At 41.2% G+C, this 27,999-nt stretch overlaps 1 protein-coding gene across 1 annotated transcript in view; it reads right to left on the bottom strand.

Moving 5' to 3' along the window:
* USP32 (ubiquitin specific peptidase 32) overlaps positions 1–25,029 on the bottom strand; it is a 205,409-nt gene extending 180,380 nt beyond the window's left edge. The window contains exon 1 of the mRNA XM_030828141.1: positions 24,766–25,029. Within this exon, the coding sequence (XP_030684001.1) occupies positions 24,766–24,823 (58 nt within the window). The 5' untranslated portion in view covers positions 24,824–25,029. The remainder of the gene's footprint in view (positions 1–24,765) is intronic.
* Between the last annotated feature and the right edge of the window lie 2,970 nt (positions 25,030–27,999).

Consider the following 27,999-nt stretch of genomic DNA (forward strand, 5'->3'; position numbering starts at 1 on the left):
AGGAGGCTGAAGGCAGGAGGATCACTTGAGCCCAAGAGCTTGAGACCATCCTGGGAAACTCAGCAAGACATCGTCTCAAAAAAAAGGTTTTTTTTTTCCATGCTGCTTTTCTTGAAGAAACAGAGACACACTGCTATTACTAAAGTATACAAAGATTTTAAGCCCACTCTTTTTTTTTTTTTTTTTTTGAGAGGGAGTCTTGCTCTGTCACCCAGGCTGGAATGCCAAGGTGCCATCTTGGCTCACCGCAAGCTCCGTCTCCCAGGTTCACGCCATTCTCCCGTCTCAGCCTCCCGAGTAGCTGGGACTACAGGCGCCCGCCACCACACCCAGCTAATTTTGTTTTTATAGTTTTAGTAGAGACGGGGTTTCACCGTGTTAGCCAGAACGGTCTCAATCTCCTCACCTTGTGATCCGCCCCCCTCGGCCTCCCAAAGTGCTGAGATTACAGGCGTGAGCCACCGCGCCCAGCCTAAGCCCACTTTTGAAAAGAATCTCACATACAGTTGCCCCTTCATATCCATGGGTTCCATACCCAGAGATTCAACCAACCGAGGATACAAAATATTCAGAGGTCAGGAGTGGTTGCTCAAGCTGGTAACCCTACTACTTTGGGAGGCCAAGGCAGGAGGGTTGCTTGAACTCAGGAGTTCAAGACCAGCTTAGGCAATATAATGAGACCTTGTCTCTACTAAAATTCAAAAACAATTGGCAGGGCGTGGTGGCTCATGCTTGTAGTCCCAGCTACCGGAGGGCTGAGGTGGCAGGATCACTTGAGCCCAGGAGGCTGAGGCTGCAGTGAGTCCGAATCATGCCACTGCAGTCTAGCTGGGCAACAGAACCTGTCTCACAAAACGGAAAGAAAGAAAATATTCAGGCTGGGCATGGAGGCTCAAACCTGTAATCCCAGCACTTTGGCAGGCTGAGGTGGGTGGATCACTTGACGTCAGTTCAAGACCAGCCTGGCCGCTTGTGGAAAACCCCATCTCTACCAAAAATACAAAAATGAGCCAGGTGTGGTGGCACATGCCTATACTTATAGCTACTCGGGAGGTTGGGGCATGAGAATCACTTGAACCAGGGAGGCAGAGGTTGCAGTGAACTGAGATGGCCCCACTGTACTCCAGCCTGGGTGACAGAGTGAGACCCTGTCTAAAACAAAACCAAACCAAATACGCACAAAAAATAATGGATGGCTACCTCTGTACCAAACACGTACAGGCTTTTTTTTTTCTTTTTTCTTGTCATCATTCCCTAACAATACAGTGTAACAGCCATTTACAAGGCACTTACACTGTATTAGGCATTATAAGTAATCTAGAGATAACAGGAGGCTCTGCTTAGGTTACATGCAAATACTACACAATTTTATATAAGAAACATGAGCATCTTTGGATTTCAGTATCTGCAGGGGGCCCTAGAACCAATTCCCCACAGACACCAAGGGGCTCCTGTCCTTCAAAGAGCCATATAAGCTAACCAGCAACAACAACAACAAAACAAACTTAAAATTCCACCTAATCAACTTCACCCTGTTTCATACAATTCCATCCTTCCTGCAGCAAGAGAAATACAGTATTTAGAGATATTGAAGCATTTCACACTGTACAACAGTACTGGATAGTATAACGCTTCCTGTTTATTTTAATGTAATGTTTTAACCCAATAGAATTAAATACGCATTAGATTGCCTTTTATTTCACTATGTAGTAAATATTTTCACTTCATAGAAGTCAACAGGGAAAAGTGTTCTATTGTTATAGTTAGTAAGAAATCCCAATATAAACATTTAAAAGAGCTTCTCTACTAGAGGAAAATCTTTTCAACAGAAGACTCTGCTTCAAACAAAACAAGACTACTAGTTACAGGGCCATCGCGGTTGGGGGGCGGGGGAAACAAGGAGAAAATATATTTAAATTGAGGTCCTAGTGAAAAACCAAGAATATTACCAAAAAGACCCCACATACACACAAAAACTATTAAAACTAAGAATTAAATCTACCCATCAAAAAACAGTAAACATAAAGTAAGTCTAGGGGCTTATGTTTCTACTGCACATAGTAAGGCACTTCACAGTTGTCAGCAATTTCCTAATAATCATACATGGTTCTATACACAACCTCGAAATGGCAACATTATTAAGTTTTAATACATATAAGCGAAAGCGTACAAACATTTCCCAAACAACCAAACCAAAACAAAGTCTGGACTTCATATGATGCAATCCAAGTTTCTCTGAGAAAATGAAAAAGTTTCTGATGCAAGACAACATGGAGAAAATTAAAACGAAACATATGAGACAGAAAAGGAGTTATTACACATATATGAATTTTTTTTAAAAGATATTTTTTAAGCCAGGCATGGTGACATCTGCCTGTAATGCCAGCTACTTGGGAGGCTGAGGTGGGAGGATCACTTGAACCCAGAAGTTCAAGACACCCTAAGCAACATAGCAAGACCCCTACCTAAAAAAAAAAAAACAGATCCTAACTTTTTACTACACTCCAAGATAAATTTTGGGTGAATTTTAAAAAGTTAAACACTAGAAATATGAAGTCATAAATTAGAATAGTTTTTCAGATATATGTAAGAGTAAAAATGTAAAACTTCAGAAGTGAAACAGAAACACAATTGGCAGATCTGACATATACAAATTTTTAACTCATACACATTAAAAGTAGCAATACAAAACAAATAGCAATGTTAAACTAACTGGAGAAAATACTTGCAGCAAATTAGTGAAATAGCTGATTAAATTCAAGGTACTTATTAAGTTCTACACAGTGATTTTTTTTTAAGAGACAGGTTCTTGCTGTCACCCAGGCTGGAGTGCAGTAATCATAACTAACTGCAGCCTTGAACTCCCTGGCTCAAGTGATTCTCCTGCCTCAGCCTCTCAAGCAGCTAGGACTACATGCACTTGCTACCATGCTCAGCTAATTAAAAAAAATATTTTGTAGAGACAAAGTCTCACTATGTTGCCTAGGCTAGTCTCGAACTCCTGCCTCAAGTAATCCTCCCACCTTGGCCTCCCAAACTCCTGGGATTACAGGTGTGAGCCAGCGTGCACAGCCTACAAAAAAAAATTTTTTTTTTTTTTTTGAGACAGAGTTTCACTCTTGTTGCTCAGGCTGGATTGCAATGGCCCCATCTCAGCTCACTGCAACCTCCACCTCCTGGGTTCAAGCAATTCTCCTGTCTCAGCCTCTAGCTAGAAAAGTAAAAGAAAAAATTATAAAAATAAAAAGAATTTTTTTAAATGTTTAAACAAACACATCTTTAAGAACTAAAATGATGACAACAACAAAGGACAAAAAGACAATGAAATAATGAAGAAATACAACTACCAAAAATAGGAAAGGTTCTACTTTGACACCAATCTAAAAAAATACCAATTAAAACAAGCTACCATTTTAGATTACTCAATTAGCAAAGAATTTTTTGCAAATGATAATACCAAACACTAAAAGGGTTTTAGTAAATTAACACTCAGATTCCGCTTTCAAAAAATTATTTGAGGCCGGATGCAGTGGCTCACACCTGTAATCCCAACACTTTGGGAGGCTGAGGCGGGAGGATCACTTGAGGTCAGAAGTTCAAGACCAGCATGGGCAACATGGCAAAACCCTGTCTCTACAAAAAAATACAAAAAAATTAGCTGGGCATGGTGGTGCCCACCTGTAATCCCAACCACTCAGGAGGCTGAGGTAGAAGGATCCCTTAAGCCCGAGAGGTCGAGGCTGCAGTGAGTTGTGATCACACCACTACACTCCAGCCTGAGTGACAGAGTGAAATGCTCTTGTCTCAAAAAAAAAAAAAGAGAAGAAAAGAGAAAAAAAATACATTTTGAGCAGCAAGGTGTGGTGGCTCAATGCTTGTAATCCCAGCAACTGGGAGGCTGAGGCAAGAGTGTCCCTTGAGGCCAGGAGTTTGGGACCAGCCTGAGCAACACAGCAAGATCCCATCTCTAAAAAAATTAAAAGTAGCTAGGCATGGTGGCTCATGCCTATAATCCCAGCACTTTGAGAGGCCAAGGCTGGAAGATTGCTTGAGACCAGGAGGTTGAGACTATCCTAGACAACACAGTGAGACCCCCATCTCTACAATAAAAATAATAATAAATTAATTAATTAAAAACAATTAGCTGGGTATGGTGGTGTGAGCTCGTAGTCCCAGCTGTTCCAGAGGCAGAGGCAGGAGGATTGCTTGAGCCCAAGAGTTCCAAGGCTGCACTGAGCACCACTGCACTTCAGCCTGAGTGACAGAGGAAGACTCCGTCTCTAAAAATTAAAAAAAAAAAAAAAATTAAATGGCCGGGCACAGTGGCTCACACGTATAATCCCAGCACTTTGGGAGGCCAAGGCGGGTGGATCACCTGAGGTCAGGATTTCAAGACCAGCCTGGCCAACGTGGTGAAACCCCGCCTCTACTAAAAATACAAAAATCAGCCAGGTGCGGTAGCACACACCTATAATCCCAGCTACTCAGGAAGCTGAGGCAGGAGAATAGCTTGAACCCGGGAGGTGGAGGTTGCAATAAGCCAAGACTGCACTACTGCACTCCAGCCTGGGCAACAGAGCAAGATTCTGTCTCAAAAAAAAAAAAAAAATTAAATGAAACACATGTATAAATGGCCAACATGCACATATAAAAGGTGTTCAACATCATTTAGTCAAGGAAATGCAGATTAATCCACGTTGAGATACTACTTTCCAAAAATCAGGATGGCTAAAATGAAAGACTGACAGTATGAAGCACCAGTCCTGCAAGCTCCTTTCATGTAAGTAAAAAGGCCACATGAGACATTAGAAGAATAAACGGCCAATAACTCATAGTCTTGAAAGGAGACTTAGGCAAGTGACAGTGTTTAGGGTTGAATTAGTGATAAATACTTAGAATACTAAGCAAACACAAATAAAATCAGTCATTAGCTCCAAGGAAAACAAACATTTGCTAGAAAAGTAATCAAAACTTACTACCTAATTTCAGCTGTGAATCCTATGCATATGCTCATAATAAGGTCAACATTTAAGTTATCTAACTAAAATTACCATATAACTACTGCGGTAGGATGAAGTAACAGGGAGAGGGGAAGAGGAAGTGGCTAAGGTGGAAGGAAGGGAGAGACAACTAAATTCTCATGCTCAGAAGTGGGAAGTCAACAGATAATGCTGAAACCGAAAAATCAATACCAAATACCAAAGATCAACTAAAAGAATACAAAGTAGTCTCCTCTAAGAGAAGGAAAATGCCAAGGAAAATTAGGGAGCTGGTTGTCATTTAACAAATCCTGGTCAAGCTATTTAACACTTTAAACTACAGTTATGCACCACAAATGACGGGAATGCATCGTTAGGTGATTTCATCATTGTGCAGACATCAGCGTGCTTACACAAACTTAGATGGTATAGACTACTACACACCTAGGCTACATGGGATGGCCTATTACTCCTAGGCTACAAACCTACACAGCATATTACTGTACTGAATATTGGTGGCAACTGTAACATAGTATTTGTGTATCTAAACATATCTAAACATAGAAAAGGTATAGTAAAAATATAGTCTTAAAGATAAAAAATGTCCAGGCATGGTGGCTCACGCCTGTAATCCCAGCACTTTGGAAGACCGAGATGGGAGAATCACTTGAGGCCAGGGGTTTGAGACCAGTCTGGGTAACACAGTAAGACCCCATTCTCTACATTTAAAAAAAAAAAAAAAATTTTTGCCAGGCTTGGTGGCATGTGCCTCCAAGCTACTAAAGACATTGAGGCAGGAGGATAACTTGAGCCCTTGAGCCCAAGAGGTCCAGGCTGCAGTGAGCTATGATCATGCCACTCCAGCCTGGGTGACAGAGTGAGACCCTGTCTAAAAAAAAAAAAAAAAAACAAAAAAATGGTTCACCTAGGCTGGGCTTCGTGACTCACATCTGTAATCTCAGAGCTTTGGGAGGCCAAGGCAGGAAACTTGAGCCCAGGAGTTCAAGAATAGCCTGGCTAACATAGCGAGGTCTCTACAAAACATAAAAAACAAAAAATCAGCCAGGTATGGTGGCACGCACCCGTAGTCCCAGCTACTCTATAGGTTAAGGTGGGAGGATAGCTAGAAGCTAAAGTGGGAGAGAATCTCTTGAGCCCAGGAGCTCGAGACTACAGTAAGCCATGATCACGCCACTTCAGTCTACCCTGGGTGACTGAACAAGACCCTGTCTCGAGACAAAACTAAAAATTTTTTTTTAAAAAAGGTACACCTATATAGGGCACTTACCATGAATAGAGCTTGCAGGATGAGAAGTGGCTCTGGGTGAGTCAGTGAGAGACTTAGGGGTGAGTCAATGTTGAAGTCCTAGCCCTAGGACATTACCATGGAGTACTGCAGATTTTATAAACACTGTGCAATTCGGCTACACCAAATTTACTAATTTTTTTCTTCAATAATAAATTAATTTTAGCTAACTATAATTTTTTTTTTGAGACCAAGTCTTGCTTTGACACCCGGGCTAGAGTGCAGTGGCACGATCTTGGCTCACTGCAACCTGCACCTCCTGGGTTCAAGCAATTCTCGTGCCTGAGCCTCAGCCTCCTGAGTAGCTAGGATTACAGGCGTGCATCACCACAACTGGCTAATTTTTGTATATTTTAGGAGAGATAGGGTTTCGCCATGTTAGCCAGGCTGTCCTGGCCTCAGATGATCCACCCACCTCATCCTCCCACAGTGCTGGGTTACAAGCGTGAGCCACCATGCCCAGCCAGCTTACTGTAACTTTTTTACTTCGTAAACTTTTAAATTTAACTTGCTGGCTCTTATAATAACCCTTACCTTAAAACACATTGTACAGTGTCCAAAAATATTTTTTCTTTATATCTTTATTTTAAAAGTTTATTCATGTTTTATTTTCCTTTTTAAGCTTTCTTGTTAAAAATGAAGACATACACTTTGGGAGGCCGAGGTGAGCATATCACCTGAGGTCAGGAGTTCAAGACCAGCCTGGCCAACATGGCAAAACCCCATCTCTACTAAAAATACAAAAATTAGCTGGGTGTGGTGGCATGCACCTGTAATCCCAGCTATTTGGGAGGCTGAGGCAGGAGAATCGCTTGAACCAGGGAGGCAGAGGTTGCAGTGAGCAGGGATCATGTCACTGCACTCTAGCCTCAGGGACAGAGTGAGACTCTGTCTCAAAAAAAAAAAAAAAAAAAAAAAAAAAAGACATAAACACACACCTTAGCCTAGGCCTACACAGCATCAAGATCATCAATATCACTGTCTTCCACCTTCACGTATTGTCCCACTGGAAAGTCTTCAGGGCAATAACACACGTGGAGCTGTCATCTTCTATGATAATAATACCTTCTTCTGAAATACCTCCTGAAGGACTTGCCTAAGGCTGTTACAGTTAAGTTTTGGTTTTTTTTGAGACAGAGTCTTACTCTGTCTTCCAGGCTGGAAGAGTGCACCGGTGTGATCAAGGCTCACCCCAGCCTGAACCTCCTAGGCTCAATTGATCCTCCCACTTCAGCCTCCTGAGTAGCCAGGACCACAGGCGTGTGCCTAATTTTTGTATTTTTTGTAGAGACAGGTTTTCACCATGTTGCCCAGTCTGCTCTCAAACTCCTGGGCTCAAGCAACCCACCCACCTTGGCCTCCCAAAATGCTGGGATTACAGGTGTGAGCCATCACCTTCAGCCAACTTTTATTTAAATAAATAGAAGGAGTATACTCTAAAATAATGATTAAAGGTATAGTACAGTAAATGACTACATAAAAAAAGCAAGAAGCAAAAACAAGTAAACGGCTACAATGGCACTAGGCAATAGGAATTTTTCAGCTCTACTATTATCTTATGGGATCACAGTTGTATATGCAGTCCATCGTTAACCAAAACATCATCATGCAGCACATGACTGTACAGGTATGTATAACATTGACAGAAACAGACATCTCAGAAAAAGCAAGATACAAAATTTTATGTACATTATGATTAAAACAATACTAAACACTAATTTGAAAAAAGAGTAAAAGCAAATAATTAGCTGTGTTTGGTGATGAGATCATTAGTGAAATTTTCTCCCTTTATCTTCCAATCTCTTAGTAATCTTGTTATATTGTTTTTTGTAATATTTAAATAAGTTTTACAAAAGTGCTGTTGGTGGCTGGTAGTTGATATTCCTGTTTGTCTTTGTTTATGAAGCTCCCTCCTTCTCTGTGGATACCACGCTTCTTCTTACTCTATATATCTATAACCGTGAGAGAGTTTTTAATGTTTTGACAAAAATTTTTAAAGGTCACACAGAACAATCGTAATTTTTTCCACTGATTACTATGATCCCTTTGAATAGTCTCAGCTTGCATGGTCATTTTTACAGTCCCATACTACCATGCAAACTGAGAAATGACTACATATAATGTAGATTTACTCTCTATCTTAGTAATCTTAATCTTTATCACTGAGTGCTTAAAGGAACATCTACAATGCACCATAAACCATACAGCAGAATGTTAGAATTTTCACTATAAAACCAAACACATCATATATGCACACCCATGAAGTGTACAAACAATACATACTAAATTATCTCTTAATACTATTTTTCCTTTTTCTGGTGTTTTGTTGTTGTTTGTTTGTTTTTGAGATGGAGTCTCGCTCTGTCGCCCAGGCTGGAGTGCAGTGGCGCGATCTTGGCTCACTGCAACCGCTGCCTCCTGGGTTCAAGTAATTATCCTGCCTCAGTCTCCCCAAGTAGCTGGGACTACAGGTGCATGCCACCATGCCCAGCTAATTTTTATTGTATTTTTAGTACAGACGAGGTTTCACCACGTTGGCCAGGGTGGTCTCAAACTCTTGACCTCAGGTGATCTGCCTGTCTCAGCCTCCCAAAGTGCTAGGATTACAGGGGTGAGCCACTATGCCCGCCAAATCTTTAATTTCTAAACTAACTTGGAAAGACAGAAAAATTCGTATCTTCCTATGTATGTAATCAAAAAATAGTAGTCAAAATACTCATTGCATTTTCACTGTCACTCAATCTTTTGCCAATTATAATCTAATTTTTTTTAGTTTTTATTTTTAGAGACAGGGTCTCACTCCTGTCGCCCAGGCTGGAATGCAGTGGCACAATCATGGCTCACTGCAGCCTCAAATTTCTGGACTCAAGAAATCCTCCAGTCTAAGCTTCCCAAGGAGCTGAGATTACAAACGCGAGCCACTGAGCCCAACTATAATCCCATTTTTTATTTGTATATCTAATTATTATATAATTTTATATATAATTGCACTATATTTTATGAAAAGTAACAATTTCTAAGATGAAGAAAATCTAACCCCTTCCATGAGTTCCAGTATCTTATTATAACTACACTAAGCTACAATAATAGCTTAATATTAAACATTAATGTTTCTTCAGCCTAAGGAAGCTGATTTTTTAAAATAATAATAAATATTAATTTTAAACACAGTATTAAAGTATTAATAATCAAACAAAGCCACTCAGTGAAACGACATTTGAATTTTGGGAAACTTTTTTTTTTTCCTTTTCTTTTTTTTTTGAGACAGAGTCTCACTCTGTCGCTCAGGCTAGAGTGCAGTGAGGCAATCTTGGCTCATTGCAACCTCTGCCTCCCGGATTCAAGCAATTCTCCTGCCTTAGCCTCCCAAGTGGCTGGGATTACAGGTGCCTGCCATCACGCCCAGCTAATTTTTGTATTTTTAGTAGACAGAGTTTCACCATGTTGGCCAGGCTGGTCTCGAACTCCTGACTTCAAGTGATCCGCCCGACTCCACCTCCCAAAGTGCTGGGATTACAGGTTGAGCCACCACACCTGGTAAGAATGTTGGGAAAATTTTTTCATACTAATACATTGGCATATCAGTTATCAGTCGGATAAAAGTTTTCTTCCATATATGAAGTTATAAAATGCCACTGCCCAGGGACAAAATCTTCTGAAGAGTTATTAGATGAATGGCTGACAACATCGAATAAAAATGCACAAAGAACATTGCCATAATAAACTTTTGATATCCAAAGGGCTACATTTGAGGGGTTACATACCTAAAAGAAACCTCTTTTAGCCAATATTTACATCCCCCTTAAACTCACCTACTACTCTCTCTCTCTCTATATATATATATATGCCCATTAAGATAGGATATCTTTTGAGAACCTGCCTCCAGAAATAAAGTCTTTAAAAAGTTTAGGCCAGGCACGTGGTTCATGCCTGTAATCCCAGCACTTTGGGAGGCCAAGGCAGGAGGATCTCTTGAGGCCAAGAGTTTGAGACCAGCCTGGGCAACATAGCAAGACCTCATCTCTGCAAAAAATAATAAAAATAATTTTTAAAAGCTTAAAAATACAGCATTTCATTTTTAAAAGTGCCTAGAAAAGCAGAAGATTTTAAAATATATAAATGTCACTTGCATCACTAAATACCCCCTTAATCTTCAAACAGTCTCTACTCCAATAACACACATAACAAATAAACCCTAGGCCCTTACAGCAAGTGGGTTAAGAAAGGTTAAATTTCAGAATTCATAAAGATAGGATGCATTTCTCATTCTTATGGTACAGACTACCTGCTGTTGTCTGTGTACATGCTTACAATAATAAAGGCCAACCTTTTATTAATGTTTGCTAATAAATATCCTCCTGATTTTCCATTCCAGCTAAGATTTGATAATATAATTGACTCTTCTGTGTTTTCATCACAAGCAGCACTGTTACAGATATCATTTCCTCTTAATTTATCCACAGGCTGTGTGAATAATTTAGAAAATTATTTTCGAAGGACTCTATCTAGGGAAGTCTTTTGGGTTTTAGAGTAGGGTTCTTTCTACTCTGGTTTTCTGCAGCTGTGGGGTCACTCTATCAGAATTTCATGGTTATATCCTTTGCACAATCTGTAACATTGTTTAAGTTCAAAACTACATACATTATTTCATCAAAATTAAAAACTTTTGGGCATTAAAAGATCCTATCAAGACCATGAAAGACAATCCACAGATATTAATATATCTGTAACCCACAGAAATATTTGGGAGAAAACATTTGTAAATCATATATCTGATGTGAGAATAATATCCAGAATGTATAAAGAACTACAGAACTACAACTCAACAACAAAAAAGCACACATCTCAATTCAAAAATGGGCAAAGGATTGAATAGACATGTCTCCAAAAAAGACATACAAATGACCAATAGCACATAAAAAGGTGCTCAATAGCACTAGCCATTAGGAAACTAAAAATCAAAATGACAATACCATGTCATACCCATTAGGATGGTTATTAATTGAAAGAAAACAGAAAACAACAACTATTGGGTAGATATGGAGAAAATGTGCATTGCTGGTGGAAATATAAAACGGTACAGAAGCTGTGGAAACCAGTTTAGCTGTTCCTCAAAAGGTTAAATATAGAATTACTATATGACCCAGCAATTCCATTCCTAGGTTTATATCCAAAGGAAGTGAAAGCAGGACTCAAACAGATAGATATTTGTACACCAATGTTCACAGCAACATTATTCACAATAGCCAAAAGGTGGAAACAACCCAAATATGTCCCATCAACAGATGGATGTACAAACAAGATATAGTATATACAAATTATTCAGCCAAAAAAAGAAATTAAATTCTGCTATGGACTACAACATGGATAAACCTTGAAAACATTATCCTAAGTGAAATAAGAAAGGTCAAATATTGTATGATTCTATTTACATGAAGTGTCTAGAATAGGCAAATTCATAAAAACAGAAAGTAGAATAGAGGTTACCAGGGGCTGGGGAAAAAAAGGGATACAGAATTTCTGTTTGGGATGATGAACAAGTTCTGGAAATGGATAGTGGTGATGGTTATACAATATTGTGAATGTACTTCATGCCACTAATTGTACACTTTTTAAAATAGTTCAAATGGTAAATGGTATGTTATATATATATTACCACAATAAAAATAAAATAAATTGGCAAAGCCAGGAGAAGGTGGGGGAGAGCTACGTACATACCTGAGTTTGTGAAGATCAGACAAAAATTCACATGAACTATTTTGAAAGTCTTTTACAATAATCCTAGTAAGACATAGTTGAAAATATAATACTGATCATGACTAAGCCATAATCCTATTACAGTCACAAATCATAATTTAGTACAATTTTTTGCTTTCTCAAAGATATGAGAAAAGCTGCATACATGTATTTATATACTAGAAAAATACACCTTTTAGTAAGGGTTTTACAGCAATGCAAATGTCAAAGTAGCACTGGCATAAATTGAGGCAAATAGTTTTTTAACTAGTAGGACATAACTGTGAAGGACTTAGTAAATGTGAAAACTTTGAAAAGCTGAAAAATCCACCTGTAGTATTTTGACTCCACTGACATAGGGAAATGCACAAACATCTACTATATTCCAGATTTAGGGACTCAGGATACTAAGATAAACAGAAAAAGTCTACCCTTTCAAAAGTTTAGCTTATCCCTGCCAGGATCACAAGAGGCACTAGTGAAGAACAGACATTTTGGGGGCATTTTCAAATTCTCAAACTGACACAAATACGAGATGCACGGAAGTCTTCTAAATTACAGTGTAACCTACAATTGTCTATCTTCTAATAAATTCTTCTAACACATAGAGAACTGCTGTGTGGTGCAGTTCTCTGAGACCTGTAATTATAAACTTCAGTCACATTGCTATAAACTTCCAAATTGGGAGTTTGAAATATGAGCCACGTTACTTAACATTCAGAAGACGTATAAACGAGAGCAAAAGGTTATGGCTTAACAGAAAACTAAATAAGAAGTAACTATTGATTTTTAAATAGCAACATATCACAATCATACAGACACACCAATGACTGTAACCATATGGTTCTCTCAATCATCAAGCATATGCTAAATACCTATTTGTGCTTAAAACAGTCCAATGTGGTTTTAAAAAAAGGTTACTCTTCAAGCATCTTTCAATCTAGTTGGGAGAGTAAATTAATACACATAAAACATGTTTTATTCATGTACATATATATGTAAAAATACTCAAATACAAAGGATCCAAATGTAAGAATTCAAAGGAGATAAGTTCAGGAAAGCTCCAAAGAAGGTAAGATTTAGGCAAAGTCCAGAAGGATAGACAGAATTGAATGAGAATGAACCCTTCATAATCTAACTTCATTTTGCCTTTCCAACACATTGTACAATACAAAATTATTAGAATAGATAAAAGCAGTCTATGGCCATACCAACCTGAACATGCCGATCTCATCTGATCTCAGAATAAAAATAAATTAGAAAAAAAGCTGGGTGCAGTGGCTCATGCCTGTAATCCCAACACTTTGGGAGGTTGCGGAGGGTGGATCTCTTGAGCTCAGGAGTTCAAGACCAGCCTGGGAAACATAGCAAAACCCCGTCTCTACAAAAAACACAAAGATTAGCGGGGCATAGGGACTACACCTGTAGTCCCAGCTACTAGCGAAGCTGAAATAAGAGGAAGGCTTGACCCTGGAGAGTTGAGGCTGCAGTGAGCAGTGAATGTGCCACTGCACTCTAGCCTGGGTGGCATAAAAAAAGTCATTCCAGATAAGAGAAATCACAGAAATATGAAATAAGAAGAGCATACTAATTAGCCCACTTAATGCTTATTGTAGAGAAAAGGTTAAATATTTTACATAGGTAAAAATTTTACATGTCAAATTATATAAATTACATGGGAGAAAAAATGCTCCAAAAATTGCATGGAATTTTGACATGACTTTCCAATGTACCCTATTCATACCCACTACTCACTTGCTATTTGAGAGGAATGTCTCAGAACCAGTCAAACCAAGGCTCACCTTCAAAACCAGGTGGGCACCCAAATTATAACACGAATTAGAAATTTGTGCTTGTCTTTGCATATAAGGCTGTGTTTCATTTTTCCTTCATATTTACTACTGATTGCTTCATGAATTCAGATAATTTTAGAGCCAGGAGGCATTATTTATAACCCAAATTTTAAATGTTTACATTCCTGAAACATTTGAATATTTCCATAAATGTCATGAGACAAACAAAATTTACTCTGTAGAAAGCACAATTTACCAGATTATTACTGCTAGTTGTATTCTGCCAGATTTCTCCTTTAAGGAGAAAGCACAGCACTAGGTAGTCCCATTTATTACGTCAACATTTTAATAAGGCCAGGCACTGTAGCCTACACCTGTAATCCCAGCACTTTGAGAGGTCAAGGCCAGAAGATTGACTGAGTTCAGGAGTTCAAGACCAGCCTGGGAAACAACAGTGAGATTCCCGTCACTACGACAAAATTAAAAAATTAGCCAGGTGTGGTCCACACATCTGGAGTCCCAGATACTTGGGAGGCTGAGATGGAAGGATTGCATGAGCACAGGAAGTACAGGCTGCAGTGAGCCATGATCGTACAACTGCACTCCAGCTAGGATGACAGAGGGAGACTGTCTCAAAAAAAAAAAAAAAAAAAAAGAAAGAAAGGTCTTTATCTGTCCCTTGGACTATTTGCCTCCTACTCCTCCAATTCATTCTTTATATTTCCGATAGAATAATCTTTGAAATGCACCTCTAGTCATTTTACTCAGGTGCTCTTCTTCAGTGGAAGGTATGTATGCCCTATGGTTTGAAGTCAGTCGTTTCAGCATGGCAAGCCCTAGTAGTTTCTGATTTGGTCCCTGTCTGAACACTGTGTACCCTTGCAAATGTTGCTTTCTAGATCTTGAAATGTTCTGCTTCTCCACAGGTTCCCCCTCTTATCTCTCCTATTACTTACACAAACTGCACAAATCTTACTATATAGCTTGACTGAATTTTTAGGGATGCATCCAAGGAATTATCATGCAAAATTAAGATACAGAACATTTCCAGCACCCCAGTAGGCTCTCTCCTGTTCTCTCCCAGTCAATACCGACCCTCAGAGGTCACCATTATTCTTTCACCATAAATTAGTTTTGCCTATTTCAGAACCTCATACATAGAGTAATGCAGTATTTACTTTTTTTGTGTGTATGTGTGCATGGTGAACTCATTTTTAAGACCAAATTTTATGCATCTTCTCTGTGAAGCAAAACCCTGACAAGATTATTAGTGTCTTGAAATTACAGCCAGTATATGATTTCTATCTCCAGAGGCTGGCATAGTGAAATAAGCTCACCAACAAACTGCCATGTATCTTTCCCCTCAAACTACCTGCCTTGCCAGATCCTTATCTGTCAAAACTAAGCCCAGATGTCAAGTTCTCTCAGAGGCCTCCGCCAGGCAGCACAGTGGCTCATGCCTATGATCCCAATGCTTTGGGAGGCTGAGGCTTGAGACCAGTAGTTTGAGACCAGCAACATAGTGAGGCTTTGTCTCTGCAAAATTTAAAAAAATTAGCCAGGTGTGGTGGTGCACACCTGTAGTCCCCACAATTCGGGAGACCTGAACCACCATGCCCAGCTAACAGTACCATTTTCATAATAAGCCCTGTATTCCCATCTGATTCTAAACTATGTGCATATACTGTTGTAATAAAAACAAAAACCAAAAGACTAAGAAAAGAGGGAGGGAAGCATTAGCCATGGAATATAAGAGAAAAAGAGTCTTAGACCAAGAAAAAAAAAGTTAATCATAAAATTTAATTTAAAATCACCTGGATTATTTAGAACCAAGAGAGAGCTCTGTGTGTTGAATTTTATATAACTCTGATAACACTTTAAGCAAATAACTTTCCAACTCTAACTTCATATATGGCAGTAAGATAATACTTGTCATCATAAATGAAAAGTACATGAAGGTCATCATATAAAAATGATTATTTCAGGAATAAAATTATTAAATTTTATATATAACCAAAAGACATTCTCAAGTGTTCATAAGTACAATACTTACCCCATACTAATCTCTCAGGAATTTATTTATCAGCTTCAAGTATTTGAACTAAACAGACAAAACTACATACTATATTTACGACTGTTTATTTTTAACTATCATTTAAAACTTTAAGCACAGGCCAGGCACGGTGGTTCACTCCTGTAATCCCTGCACTTTGGGAGGCCGAGGTGGGTGGATCACGAGGTCAAGAAATCAAGACCATCCTGGCCAACATGGTGAAACCCCGTCTCTATTAAAAATACAAAAATTAGCTGGGCGTGGTGGCTTGTGCCTGTAGTCCTAGCTACTCAGGAGGCTGAAGCAGGAGAATCGCCTGAACCCAGGAGGCGGAGGTTGCAGTGAGCCGAGGTCGCACCACTGCACTCCAGCCTGGGAACAGAGACAGACATCATCCCAAAAAAAAACAAAACAAAACAAACAAACAAACAAACAAAAAAACTGTAAGCACAAACTTTTTAAAAGCTGCTGAAGGGAAAAGAAATTTTGAGGTGGATACATATAGTATAACTCGATCCCTATCTTTATTTTTTACCCCCCGACCTGACAAACATGAAAGCTCTCCGCATCTTCTCTCCATCATTTATACATTTATACATTCATCCAGACATCCAATATTTACTGAGCACTTAAAATACATTAGGCACTGAACCTATCCTGACACTGGGCATTCAGCAACAGATTTGACAATAAACATGATAATTACATATTATGATAAAGGCTGTACACAAACTGTTCAGAATATTGCACAATAGTGATAGACAAATACCACTTTCTATGAGGTGATAAAGGAATGCGTCCTTGAGGCCATCTGAGCTGTGGGCATCAGATATGAGAATGAGCCAGACATGTAAAAATTCATAAATAGTCTTTCCAGGAAGAGAGAAAGCGGCAAATGCAAAGGCTGCAAGCCAGAATAGGTTCCAAGAACAAGAAGATGGCTAGTGTAGCTAGTGTATAGGAGGCAAGGGGTAAATTACTACAACTGAGGTTGGAGTTTTAAGCAGGAACCAAATTATTTACAGCCTTGTAGACAACCATAAAGACTGTATTTTTTAAAATTAATTATAGACTTTAAAGAAAGGAATAACAAGATCTGGTTTGGATTTTAAGAATACACTGACTGTGTGAAACTAGGAAACTACTGCACAGTGTCTTGGAGCAAAAGATGATGGCAGTGGGGACTAAAGTGGAGGCAATTAAGCAGAAGCTAACAGACTAAACTGAATACCAAACTAATAAAACTTGGTGACAGATTCTAACTGGAGATAAGGGGATATGGTCTGAAAGTGAGAGAAAGGGAGGAACTGAGGATATATCTAGATTTTTCAATTTAGTACTTGCGTTGCAATAGTGATGCCATTTGCTGTCATGGGAAAGATTAGTGGAGGCCTATCTTGTTAGAACGATCCTTTCCATAATGTCATCTCTCCAGACCCTTTCACAAGTCATTACCAAAAGGCAACCATAGCAAATGTTAAAAGGCTTTTGCCACAGGGATAAGATGCTGGGGCAACCAAGCTTCTTTACAGAAATGAAAGACACTGGAGAACTTCCTCTGTAAAATCCCATTTTAGCATAGTTCTGCTTTTAACGCAGTCCAGTGTCTAGTACCCCAAGAAACATGTTATAGGCAAGGTTTCAAAACATCAGTTTTCCTGACTCTTATTCACAAGGTAGTGACGAGCACCGCCCTAGGCCAGGCGTGGCGGCTCATGCTTGTAATCCCAGCACTTTGTGAGGCTGAGGCGGGTGGATCACCTGGGGTCGGGAGTTGGAGAACAGCCTGACCAATATGAAGAAACCCCGTCTCTACTAAAAATACAAAATTAGTCGGGCATGATGGCACCGTGCCTGTAATCCCAGCTACTCGGAGGGCTGAGGCAGGAGAATTGCTTGAATCCGGGAGGCGGAGGTTGCAGTGAGCTGAGACTGCGCCATTGCACTCCTGGGCAACAAGAGCAAAACTCCATCTCAAAAAAAAAATTCCCTAAAATAAAGAGCCTGAGGCCGGGCGCGGTGGCTCACGCTTGTAATCCCAGCACTTTGGGAGGCTGAGGCGGGCGGATCACGAGGTCAGGAGATCGAGACCATGGTGAAACCCCGTCTCTACTAAAAATACAAAAAAATTAGCCGGGCATAGTGGCGGGCGCCTGTAGTCCCAGCTACTCGGAGAGGTTGAGGAAAGAGAATGGTGTGAACCCAGGAGGCGGAGTTTGCAGTGAGCCGAGATTGCGCCACTGCACTCCAGCCTGGGCAACAGAGCGAGACTCCGTCTCAAAAAAAAATAAAATAAAATAAAGAGCCTGGCTGGGCACGGTGGCTTACGCCTGTAATTCTAGCATTTTGGGAGGTAGAGACAGGTGGGTCATTTAAGGCCAGGAGTTCAACATCAGCCTGGACAACATGGCGAAACCCCATCTCTACTACAAAATACAAAAATTAGCCAGGTGTTGTCAGGCCTCTGAGCCCAAGCTAAGCCATCATAACCCCTGTGACCTGCACGAATACATCCAGATGGCCTGAAGCAACTGAAGAATCACAAAAGAAGTGAAAATGGCCGGTTCCTGCCTCGACTGATGACATTCCAACATTTTGATTTATTCCTGTCCCACCTTAACTGAGCGATTAACCTTGTGAAATTCCTTCTCCTGGCTCAGAAGCTCCCCCACTGAGCGCCTCATGACCCCCACCCCTGCCAGCAAGAGAAAACCCCCCTTTGACTGTAATTTTCCACTACCCACCCAAAGCCTATAAAACAGCCCCACCCCTATCTCCCTTCGCTGACTTTCTTTTTGGACTCAGCCCGCCTGCACCCAGCTGATTAAAAAGCTTCATTGCTCACACAAAGTCTGTTTGGTGGTCTCTTCACATGGATGCGCGTGACAGTGTGGTGGCACACACCTGTAGTCCCAGCTACTTTGGAGTCTGAGGCAAGAGAATCGCTTGAACCAGGAGGCGGAGTTGCAGTGAGGCAAGATTGCGCCACTACACTCCAACCTGGGTGACAGAGCAAGACTCTGTCTCAAAAATAAATAAATAGGCCGGGAGCAGTGGCTCACGCCTATAATCTCAGCACTTTGGGAGGCCAACATAGGTGGGTAACTTGAGGTCAGGACTTCCAGACCAGCCTGGCCAACATAGTAAAACCTGTCTCTACTAAAAATACAAAAATGAGCCGGGCATGGTGGTGGGTGCCTGTAATCCCAGCTACTCGGAAGGCTGACGCATGAGAATAGCTTGAACCCAAGAGGCGGAGGTTGCAGTGAGCCAAGATCACGCCATTTGCACTCCAGCCTGAGCAATAGAGACTCAGTCTCAAAAAAAAAAAAAAAGTAAAGAAAGAAATAAAATAAAAACAAATTAAAAAGAGCTTTATGTTAATGAATACTAAGTCCCTAATAAAGAGGGGTGTTAAGGGAAGGTCTTGAATTCTGGTCATCTTTGAATAGATACATCTTAGGATAGATCTCTTTACTATAAAAGAAAATTCTATTCTATTGCTGCATAACACACACACACACACAACACAAAAGAAACAAACGGAAAGAACAATAAAGGAAACACTTGAAAAGCTAGTTTTTATCAGGCTTTTGTGCCAATAATTAACTACATACCTCTAACTTCCAAGAGTTCTTTATTATTAAATAAGAGGACTTATTGGAATGCAGAAAGATATTAAACTGCTCAACTTAAACACAAATACGTCATGAGGCCCAAAAAGCAAAAGCAGAAGCATAAACAAGCTCTGAAAGGAGAAGCCATGCTTCCTGGATACAGTATAAAAAGAACTGTCAGTCCCACCTTAATCTTCTCAGTACACTATCTAACTACTCATTTTTAGTTCATAAATTAAAAAAAAAAAAAAAAAAATCCCTCCACCACTGCAGCTGTTTAACATTAAAGCTTCTAATTCAAACTCTCAGCATTACTCTGGTGCTGCAAAAACAGATTTTTCTATAGTGACAACAAAAATAATAATCACTTCTCTAACTTTTCCAGTGATCCAAGCATATAATCAAGTGCCAAAAATCTTCCTTTTCTCGTCCTGAGAAAATATCTGGCTATGGGTTGGGCATCACAATCCCAACTCTAACTTCCTTACACATCTTTCTGGAAGGCAACCCCGAGTGCTGTCACTGTAAAGTCTCACTAAGCACAAAGAGAGACAATGAACAAGGAAAAACAAACAAGAGCTGTCCAGTTTGGTAAATGGGGAAGCTCACTAACCAGCAAGTGATGTCACCTCATTTTGCTCATCCCCCAAAATCCAGAGTTCATCAATATATTTATCTCCTCTTTGTCAGTGACACACCAAACTTATGAACTAAAGATTAGTGGGGTGAAAACAGTGAAATTAGTGAAACAGTGAGATTAGTGAAAACAGCACCTTTGTAACCACTCAGGTGACTACGTACAAGCAGACTAATTAAAAACTGCCCCATTTTTCTCCTTTACAAATAGTAAGATCTGGTTAGGTATACTTTTAAAAGGCTTAAGCGAAACCAACAATTCCAAACTAATGCTAGAAAGTTCGCTGGTGAATTTTAAAAATTCATAGGAAGGCAAATAAGTGCTTTAATAAGGGAGATAAATACTGCATCCCAGAAGGTACTGACTGTGAAATTCAATTTCCGTGTATAGAATGATACATTATGCTAAACCAGCTAACATCACATCATAGGTAGTATAAATCTAATGAAATTTTAAGATTAATACTGAGAAATTGGTGAACAAAATCTTAGTTGGGAGTCAATGTTTTAAAGCATCTTAGATCTGGTGGATAAGCAAAATGAAAAGTACTGAATTGTCAACTGTTACATGCTTAATTATTCCACTAGCAAACACAACTACCTATAAGTGACTAGGAAATTAAATCCTTTAACACTCAATTATTGAGCATATACTATAAAATGAGCACAGTGCTAGCTGCACTTCCAGGCCATCAGAGACACCCATACACACTATATTTCCGTAGCACTTCCTCCTACAGCACTGAAGCACTTAATATACCATAAGCTAATCATTTATAAATGATACGCATATATACTACTTTTGAACATATTATGTGCATTATTAAACATACACAAGTTAGAACTCTAAACAGAATTTCTAGTATTTTATTCGCATCCTCTATGAATAGGCTTACATTCTTTGATACAACTTACAATGAGATTACCTCCCAACAAACCCATCATAAGTTGAAAATATCATTAACTCAAAAATGTATTTAATACACCAAATTTACTGAACATAGCCTACCTTAAACATGCTTAGAACCTTACATTAGCATACTGTTGGACAAAATAACACAGTAATGTGTTGAAAATCTCATGTAATTTATTAGTGTACTGAACTATGGTTTTTAATACTACTATGGTTATTAATACTAAATATTAATACTTCAGTGAAATATGATTTCTACTGAACGCATATAGCTTTTGCACCATCGTAAAGTTAAATTGTAAGTTGGGGATTGTCTATATACACTTAATGGAGATCACTGACCAAAGCTATATGATTCTAGAGAGAGGGGTCTTGGTTATCCATTTCCTTAGTGCCTAATTCACACCCAGCCTTTAGTAAAAATCTGCTGAATTAATGAGCAAAAGGACATTTTAAAATATGAATCCGTAACATAACTTTTTGACACTATAGTTCATCACTCAGCTACTAAGAGCAATATAAATGCCAGATTTTAAAGAAAGGGATTAGAAGAAATTCACCCACTGTATTTTATTACTACAATTTAAAGGTTAAGAATCATTTTAATTGAGCCGATTCTTACACACACACACACGCGCGTGAACACACACACATCGCCTTATAATCCTGTTTCCAGAAAGATGAAAGGAAGGACAGAGGAGCAGATAAGAAACAGAAGAATTAAAAAACTGGTAAAGATTTTTAAGATGTCTTAGAGTTGTAAAAGGATCTAAAATGCAACTCATCTTTCACTGAACAGTTTTTGAATGCTGTGTTCCAAGCATTTAAAATACATTTTTAAGAATACACAAGCCACAAACTTAGATGCAACAAGGAGGTGAAATAAAAAGATGAAGAACGTGCTGCTCAAATTTCCAGTATCCACGAAGTTCAAGTGTACTTCCTTAGAAAACACACGCAATATAAACAAGAGTCAAGGCTTTCCTTGTGTTTTACTCAAGATATTTAAGAAAGATTCAAGCCAAAAAATAAAAGCTACCAGTAATACATCTCCTTAACAGTGTTTAAATGTACACTTTTAGAAAACATTAAGGTTTAGACAACTGACAAACAGTCTAGCTAAAATAGTGTGCAAAAACCAATCTTCCTAATTTCTAGGTGCTTCTAAAATGTAACTGAAGTCACTAGACTGCCCTTCCACTCAGGCCCAGTAAGTGTTATCTGTCATTAACAGAACACTTCGTTTCCAAGGCCCCACTTTGCAAGATAAACTGCCTGCAATTCCACGTTTGTATGTGGTAATATATGCCTATTTTTTAAATACTACCTAATCACATCTAAGCATTATTTAGCATTCAATAATTTTAAGTAAAGCCAAGGAGACAAGTATTTCTGTAGTTCTGTCAAGCTTGTTTTGCACACTGGACTAATGTGTGTTTGTCAAATCCTATACCCTTTCCCCCATTCATTTTATACAATATAAACAAGTAGATGAAACCAATGAATGCAGGTTTTAACAACTATTTATATTCTTCAAGTGCCCAAAAGAGGTTCCAAGCCATTTTTAGCTCTATGAAAAGCTTCTGGGGCCAGGCGCAGTGGCTCACGCCTGTAATCCCAGCACTTTGGGAGGCCAAGGCGGGCGGATCACAAGGTCAGGAGATCCAGACCATCCTGGCTAACACAGTGAAACCCTGTCTCTACTAAAAATACAAAAAAATTAGCCGGGCGTGGTGGCGGGCGCCTGTAGTCCCAGCTGCTGGGGAGGCTGAGACAGGAGAATGGCATGAACCCGGGAGGCAGAGCTTGCAGTGAGCCAAGATCGCGCCACTGCACTCCAGCCTGGGCAACAGAGCAAGACTCGTCTCAAAGAAAAAAAAAAAAAAACCATAAATTCATTCCAATAGTTACGAATAAGCTCTTAACAAATATTTTGCTATCTCTTCAAATATATGTGTTTTAAAATTCAACAGGCAGACACTGTATAAGAAATTAAACAAAAACCTTCCAGTCAGATCAGTTTAAAATGCAATTAACTTCATTTGTATTTACAAACTTACAATCTTAGTTTGATAGGAGATCAAGCAGGCTAGAGCTGAATACAAGTTTAATTTTAGAATTTCTCAATGCCAGGTACATCACTAGTATTCACACCCTCAAACTTAAGAAACACTTCTGAACCTTGAAGCTGTAAATCAGTTTGACTAATGTCCTCTTTCATGCCATGTAAGCCATTGCCTAATTGAGGCCAGACCTGTCAGGCTCAACAGCATCCCGGAAATGACTAGCCTACTAGGGCTGGAAACACATCAAGAATTTGGAATATTTCTCATATTGGGGCAGAGAAAAAGATCAAGTGAGATTGTCCATAAAAACAATTATTATACTGTTCCACACGGGAAAAAGAAAGAAAGACATAAAAGGCGTATCTGTGTTATTCTGGTAAATCCACCACCACCAATACATCTCAATTCTGTATCTTACTGTCAGGGATGGTCAACTGAACTTACCCCTCTTCTTCCTATATACGAACAAGAGTTCACTTCTCAAGCCTCATTTTGAATACCCGTCTTTTAATCTAATTTCCATTTTATATCCTTAGCTACTAAAACCACCTGGAGCATGGCTGATTTCTTGACTTGGAAACCTGTTAACAATAATGCCTAGCTCCTAATCTTCTTAATGTTTTTTCACTTCTTACCAAGAATATCCATTAAATGTCTAAAAGAAACACAAGCATGCACAGATCTACACACACTGAAATCCCAGTCATGAAAAATTAAGACATTCCGGCCATAAACTGTGCAAGAGACACTTCCAGTTAGCGTGTGCTTTAGTTATCATGGACAGCGGTATCAGAGTGAGTGGTAGGGGGTTGGGGCTGCCAACAATATACTGTGCCTCAGAGCCAATAAGCAGCAGGCCAGGACGGGCAGCCAGGCCAGTCTCTAAAGGGAGCTTTAACACAATATCTGAATGCTGGACTTCCCAATGCCATTTCATGGAGAGGGATGGAGCGAAAACTGGGAATCAAGTGCAGTCAAAGGCTTTGGTCAACGTCGGAGGAGATGAAACCTAAGACAAGGTCTGGTGGCGACGCCAGCTGTCCAGTCTCATCTCACCTCAAACACAACTTCATTTCAGATCGTTCTTATCAAAGTCAGCCGCTCAAACGGTGAAGGGTGGCAGAAGCGGATGGCCACAGCCCTCAAGAGACAGACATAGGCCCTCGGAAAAGGCAGGGACTCCCCAGATACGAAGGGGCTTCCAGTAGCAGAGAGGAGCGCTTTGCAGCCGCCTCCTCGACCCCTTCCAGCTAAGGCTATTAGGAACGAGGTTAGGATGTTATTGGAGGTTTTTATGAAGGAATGATAGGAGAAAATGGCAATGAAGGATTAGTAGGGCTGGAAGGGCTGGAGCCGCCCAAGAAAACGGGGAGAAGACTTCCCTGGACACATCCAGGATCACAACGCCACCAGGGAGCACAGGCACTGCCCTGCCAGCGCCGATCCCCCTCTCTCAGGGCAAGCCCCTTTCCAAACGGCCCTAATTCCCAAACGCTGCTTCCCACCCGACCTCTCTCCCCCACCATACTCCCCAAGGCCGGCCGCCTTTCCCTTCCGCCTCAGGCGCCCCACGCCCTCAACCTCCCCTCTCCTTCCAGGTCACCCACCCTCCAGGCTGCCCGTCGCGGGCCTCCCAGGCAGCTCGCCCAGACCCCTCCCCCCTCACCTCTCCTCAGCGCCTCCTCGTAGCTGAGGAATCCGATCCGTGACTCCTTGGCACCCATGCTCCCCTCATCCCCTCGGCGGGGGGTCGGAGCCTGATCTCGCCCCCACCCCCCTCCCGCCTTCTCTTCGGCGTCCCTGGGTGACGGTGACGGTGTCGGCGTCCCCCGCCCCCACCTCCCCCAACACTAACAAGTGCGGCTTCTGCCCCGGCGGCTCCTCCCGGTCGCCGCCACCGCCTCCATGCCGGATCACGTGACGCGCTTCCACCCCGCCCCCTTCCCCTCCCTCCTACTCCGCCCTTCTCTCTCCTCCCTCCCCTTCCCTCCTCACGCCCTCTTCCCCCCCCCGCCCCCGCCCGCCCGCTCCGCCGAGGGTCACGGGACCCGAGGCCAGACACTGTTCCGGGTAACGGCCGCCCAGGGCCGCACGCTCCGCCCCTCCCCAAGCTAACTGCGCGCAGGAGCGGCGGGGAGGGGGACGCATCGCCGCACGTAACGCATCGTCCCATCTTCCAGCCAATCCCAGCCGTGCGCCCCGCCCGGGCGCCTCCGCTGGCGACGGGGGGTGGTGACTTCCGGGGCGCTTGAGGACGACCCCCCGCCCCCGCGCCCACATGTTCTGGCTTTTGGCGGGTGGGGTCCGAGCAGCTGGTGGTTAGTGTGGCAGTTGCCGGGACCTAACATGGAAGACCGCAGAATCTTAGGGAACGGGGTTCTGAAGGATGCGGCGTATGGCTCAGAAGAGAAAGGAATGGGTTAAGGCAGGGAGCTCCCAACGTTAGGGACGTCTTTGACTGGGAGGGCGTTGTGAAAGGAAGGGAGAATCTCAAGGCTTTCCTGTGATAAAAGAATGCTCACACCTAGCGGGAGATCCCTGAGGAAAGTGGACCTTGTTAACGAAGTGGATCTGCCTTTTCGGGTCATCTCGCCCGCCCGACCCACCTTCTCCTGAGCCTGCCTCTTGTACACATTCTCTGGAAAGCGCTGGGCAAAAGGCTTATCCTCTCTCCCAGAGTTTCTCCCCGAGAAACATGAGGGCTACAAGGCTTAGCGTGGAGTCGTTTTAATCTGTGGTAAAATATACGTAAAAAAAATGTACCATTTTCACCATTTCTAAGTGAGTTCAGTGGCATTAAGAACATTGACTGTTTTGCATCCATTGCCAAGTCCCATTTCCCACCGTTTTTCATCTTGCAAAAGTGAAACTCTGTGCCTATTAAACGGTAACTCCCCAATCCCCCTCCCACTGGTCCGTGGCAACCCCTGTCCTACTATCAATTTAACTACTCTTAAGTATTTCCTCTGAGTGGTACTCTGCAGACTTTCTCTTTTGTGACTGGCTTATTTCACTTGGCATCGTGCCTTCCAGGTTCATGGTGTGGCAGCACGTGTCTGACTCTCCCACTCCACCTCTCCATTTCCCAAAGAATGAAAAGCAGGGATGTGAACAGCTATTTGTGCCCCCGTGTTTATAGCAGCATTATTCATGAGAGCCAAAAGGTGAACACAACCTGTAGGAAACCATAGATGGAGAAACCAAATGGGGTGTATATGTACTGTGGAGTTATTATTTAGTTCCTTGATTTTCAACTCTATTTAGTTTGCGTCTTCAACCTAAAAGTCACGGAATAAAGCTTCTGGAAAAGGAAGCAATATTGAAAAAGCAACCATTTGGATTAGATTGGACTCAAGTTGCCGGTTAGGTAATTTAGGGCCAGGGAAAGGTTATTAGTTCCTAAAACCAACAGATTCTAATATACCCTGCTAGAGAAAGAAGGTAATATTCTGTGTTTTTCTTTTTTTCTTTTTTTTTTTTTTTTGAGACGGAGTTTCACCCCTGTTGCCCAGGCTGGAGTGCAATGGCGCGATCTCGACTCACCGCAGCCTCCGCCTCTCTGGTTCAAGCGACTCTCCTGCCTCAGCCCCCCGAGTAGTTGGGATTACAGGCATGCGCCACCATGCCTGGCTAATTTTGTATTTTCAGTAGAGACAGGGTTTCTCCATGTTGGTCAGGCTGTTCTCGAACTCCCAACCTCAGATGATCCGCCCGCCTCGGCCTCCCAAAGTGCTGGGATTACAGGCGTGAGCCACCGCGCCCCACCAATATTCCGTGTTTTTCTACTCACCTTTCCTGGCAAACCAGATCAGCAGCGTGGCATTAGTCACAGCGCTGCCCTTTCCAGTTCACTGTGAGGCGGTTAATTTTAAGACCTCAGATTAGCTGCATTACTGAAAGGCCATGAATCAGGGGGTTGGGAATACATTTCAAAGCCTTTAATTTCTAGGTCATTAGTTCGGTATAGAGAGACATCAGGCAAAACACCTCAGTCATCTTCAGCCTGCAGAGTGGGAGTTCCGAGTTAGATTATCGTAATTAATGGGAAGTGAATCTTATGAAAGGGCCCAGCTGTAAGGGAAAAAACCCTCAAGAGTTCAATTGCAACATATACTACGCATTATTACTGTCCTAAACAGTCAGTACCTACAGATGGCCTTGCTATACAAGGGATAGGCTTGGGTGTTTATCTACCCATTTGATTTGCAGTGGAGTTGGGAGCAAATTAATGTATCTCTTTGTGGCACTTGCCCCACTTGAAAGACAGGACTAGAGTTGCAGCTTAGCTGCTTTCATGAGATGGTAAATGATTTACAAAATACTCAGGAATGAATAGAATATGACCTCATGTGTCGTTTTCTGATAGGGTGCATTCTAAGAGATACATTGTTGTGGTGCAAATATCATAGATTACTTACACAAACCTAAATGGTATATCCTGCAGCACACCTAGGCCTATTGCTCCTAGGCTACAAACCTGTATAGCATGTTACTGTACTGAATACCGTAGGTAATTTTTTATTTATTTATTATTTTTTTTCTTTTTTGAAACGGAGTCTTACTCTGTCGCCCAGGCTGGAATGCAGTGGCGCAATCTCGGTTCACTGCAGCCTCTGCCTCCCAGGTTCCAGCGATTCTCCTGCCTCAGCCTCCTGGGTAGCTGGGATTATAGGTGCACACCACCCCGCCCGGCTAATTTTTGTATTTTTAGTAGAGACGGGGTTTCACAATGTTGGCCAGGCTGGTCTCGAACTCCTGACCTCAGGTGATCCACCGACCTCGGCCTCTCAAAGTGCTGGGATTAGAGGCATGAGCCACCACGCCTGGTCTACGGTAGGTAATTTTAACAATGGTATTTGTGTATCTAAACATAGAAAAGGTACAGTTTAAAAAACAGTGT

Source organism: Nomascus leucogenys, chromosome 14 (genome assembly GCF_006542625.1).
Source record: "Nomascus leucogenys isolate Asia chromosome 14, Asia_NLE_v1, whole genome shotgun sequence".
NCBI classification, from domain to species: Eukaryota; Metazoa; Chordata; class Mammalia; order Primates; family Hylobatidae; genus Nomascus; species Nomascus leucogenys.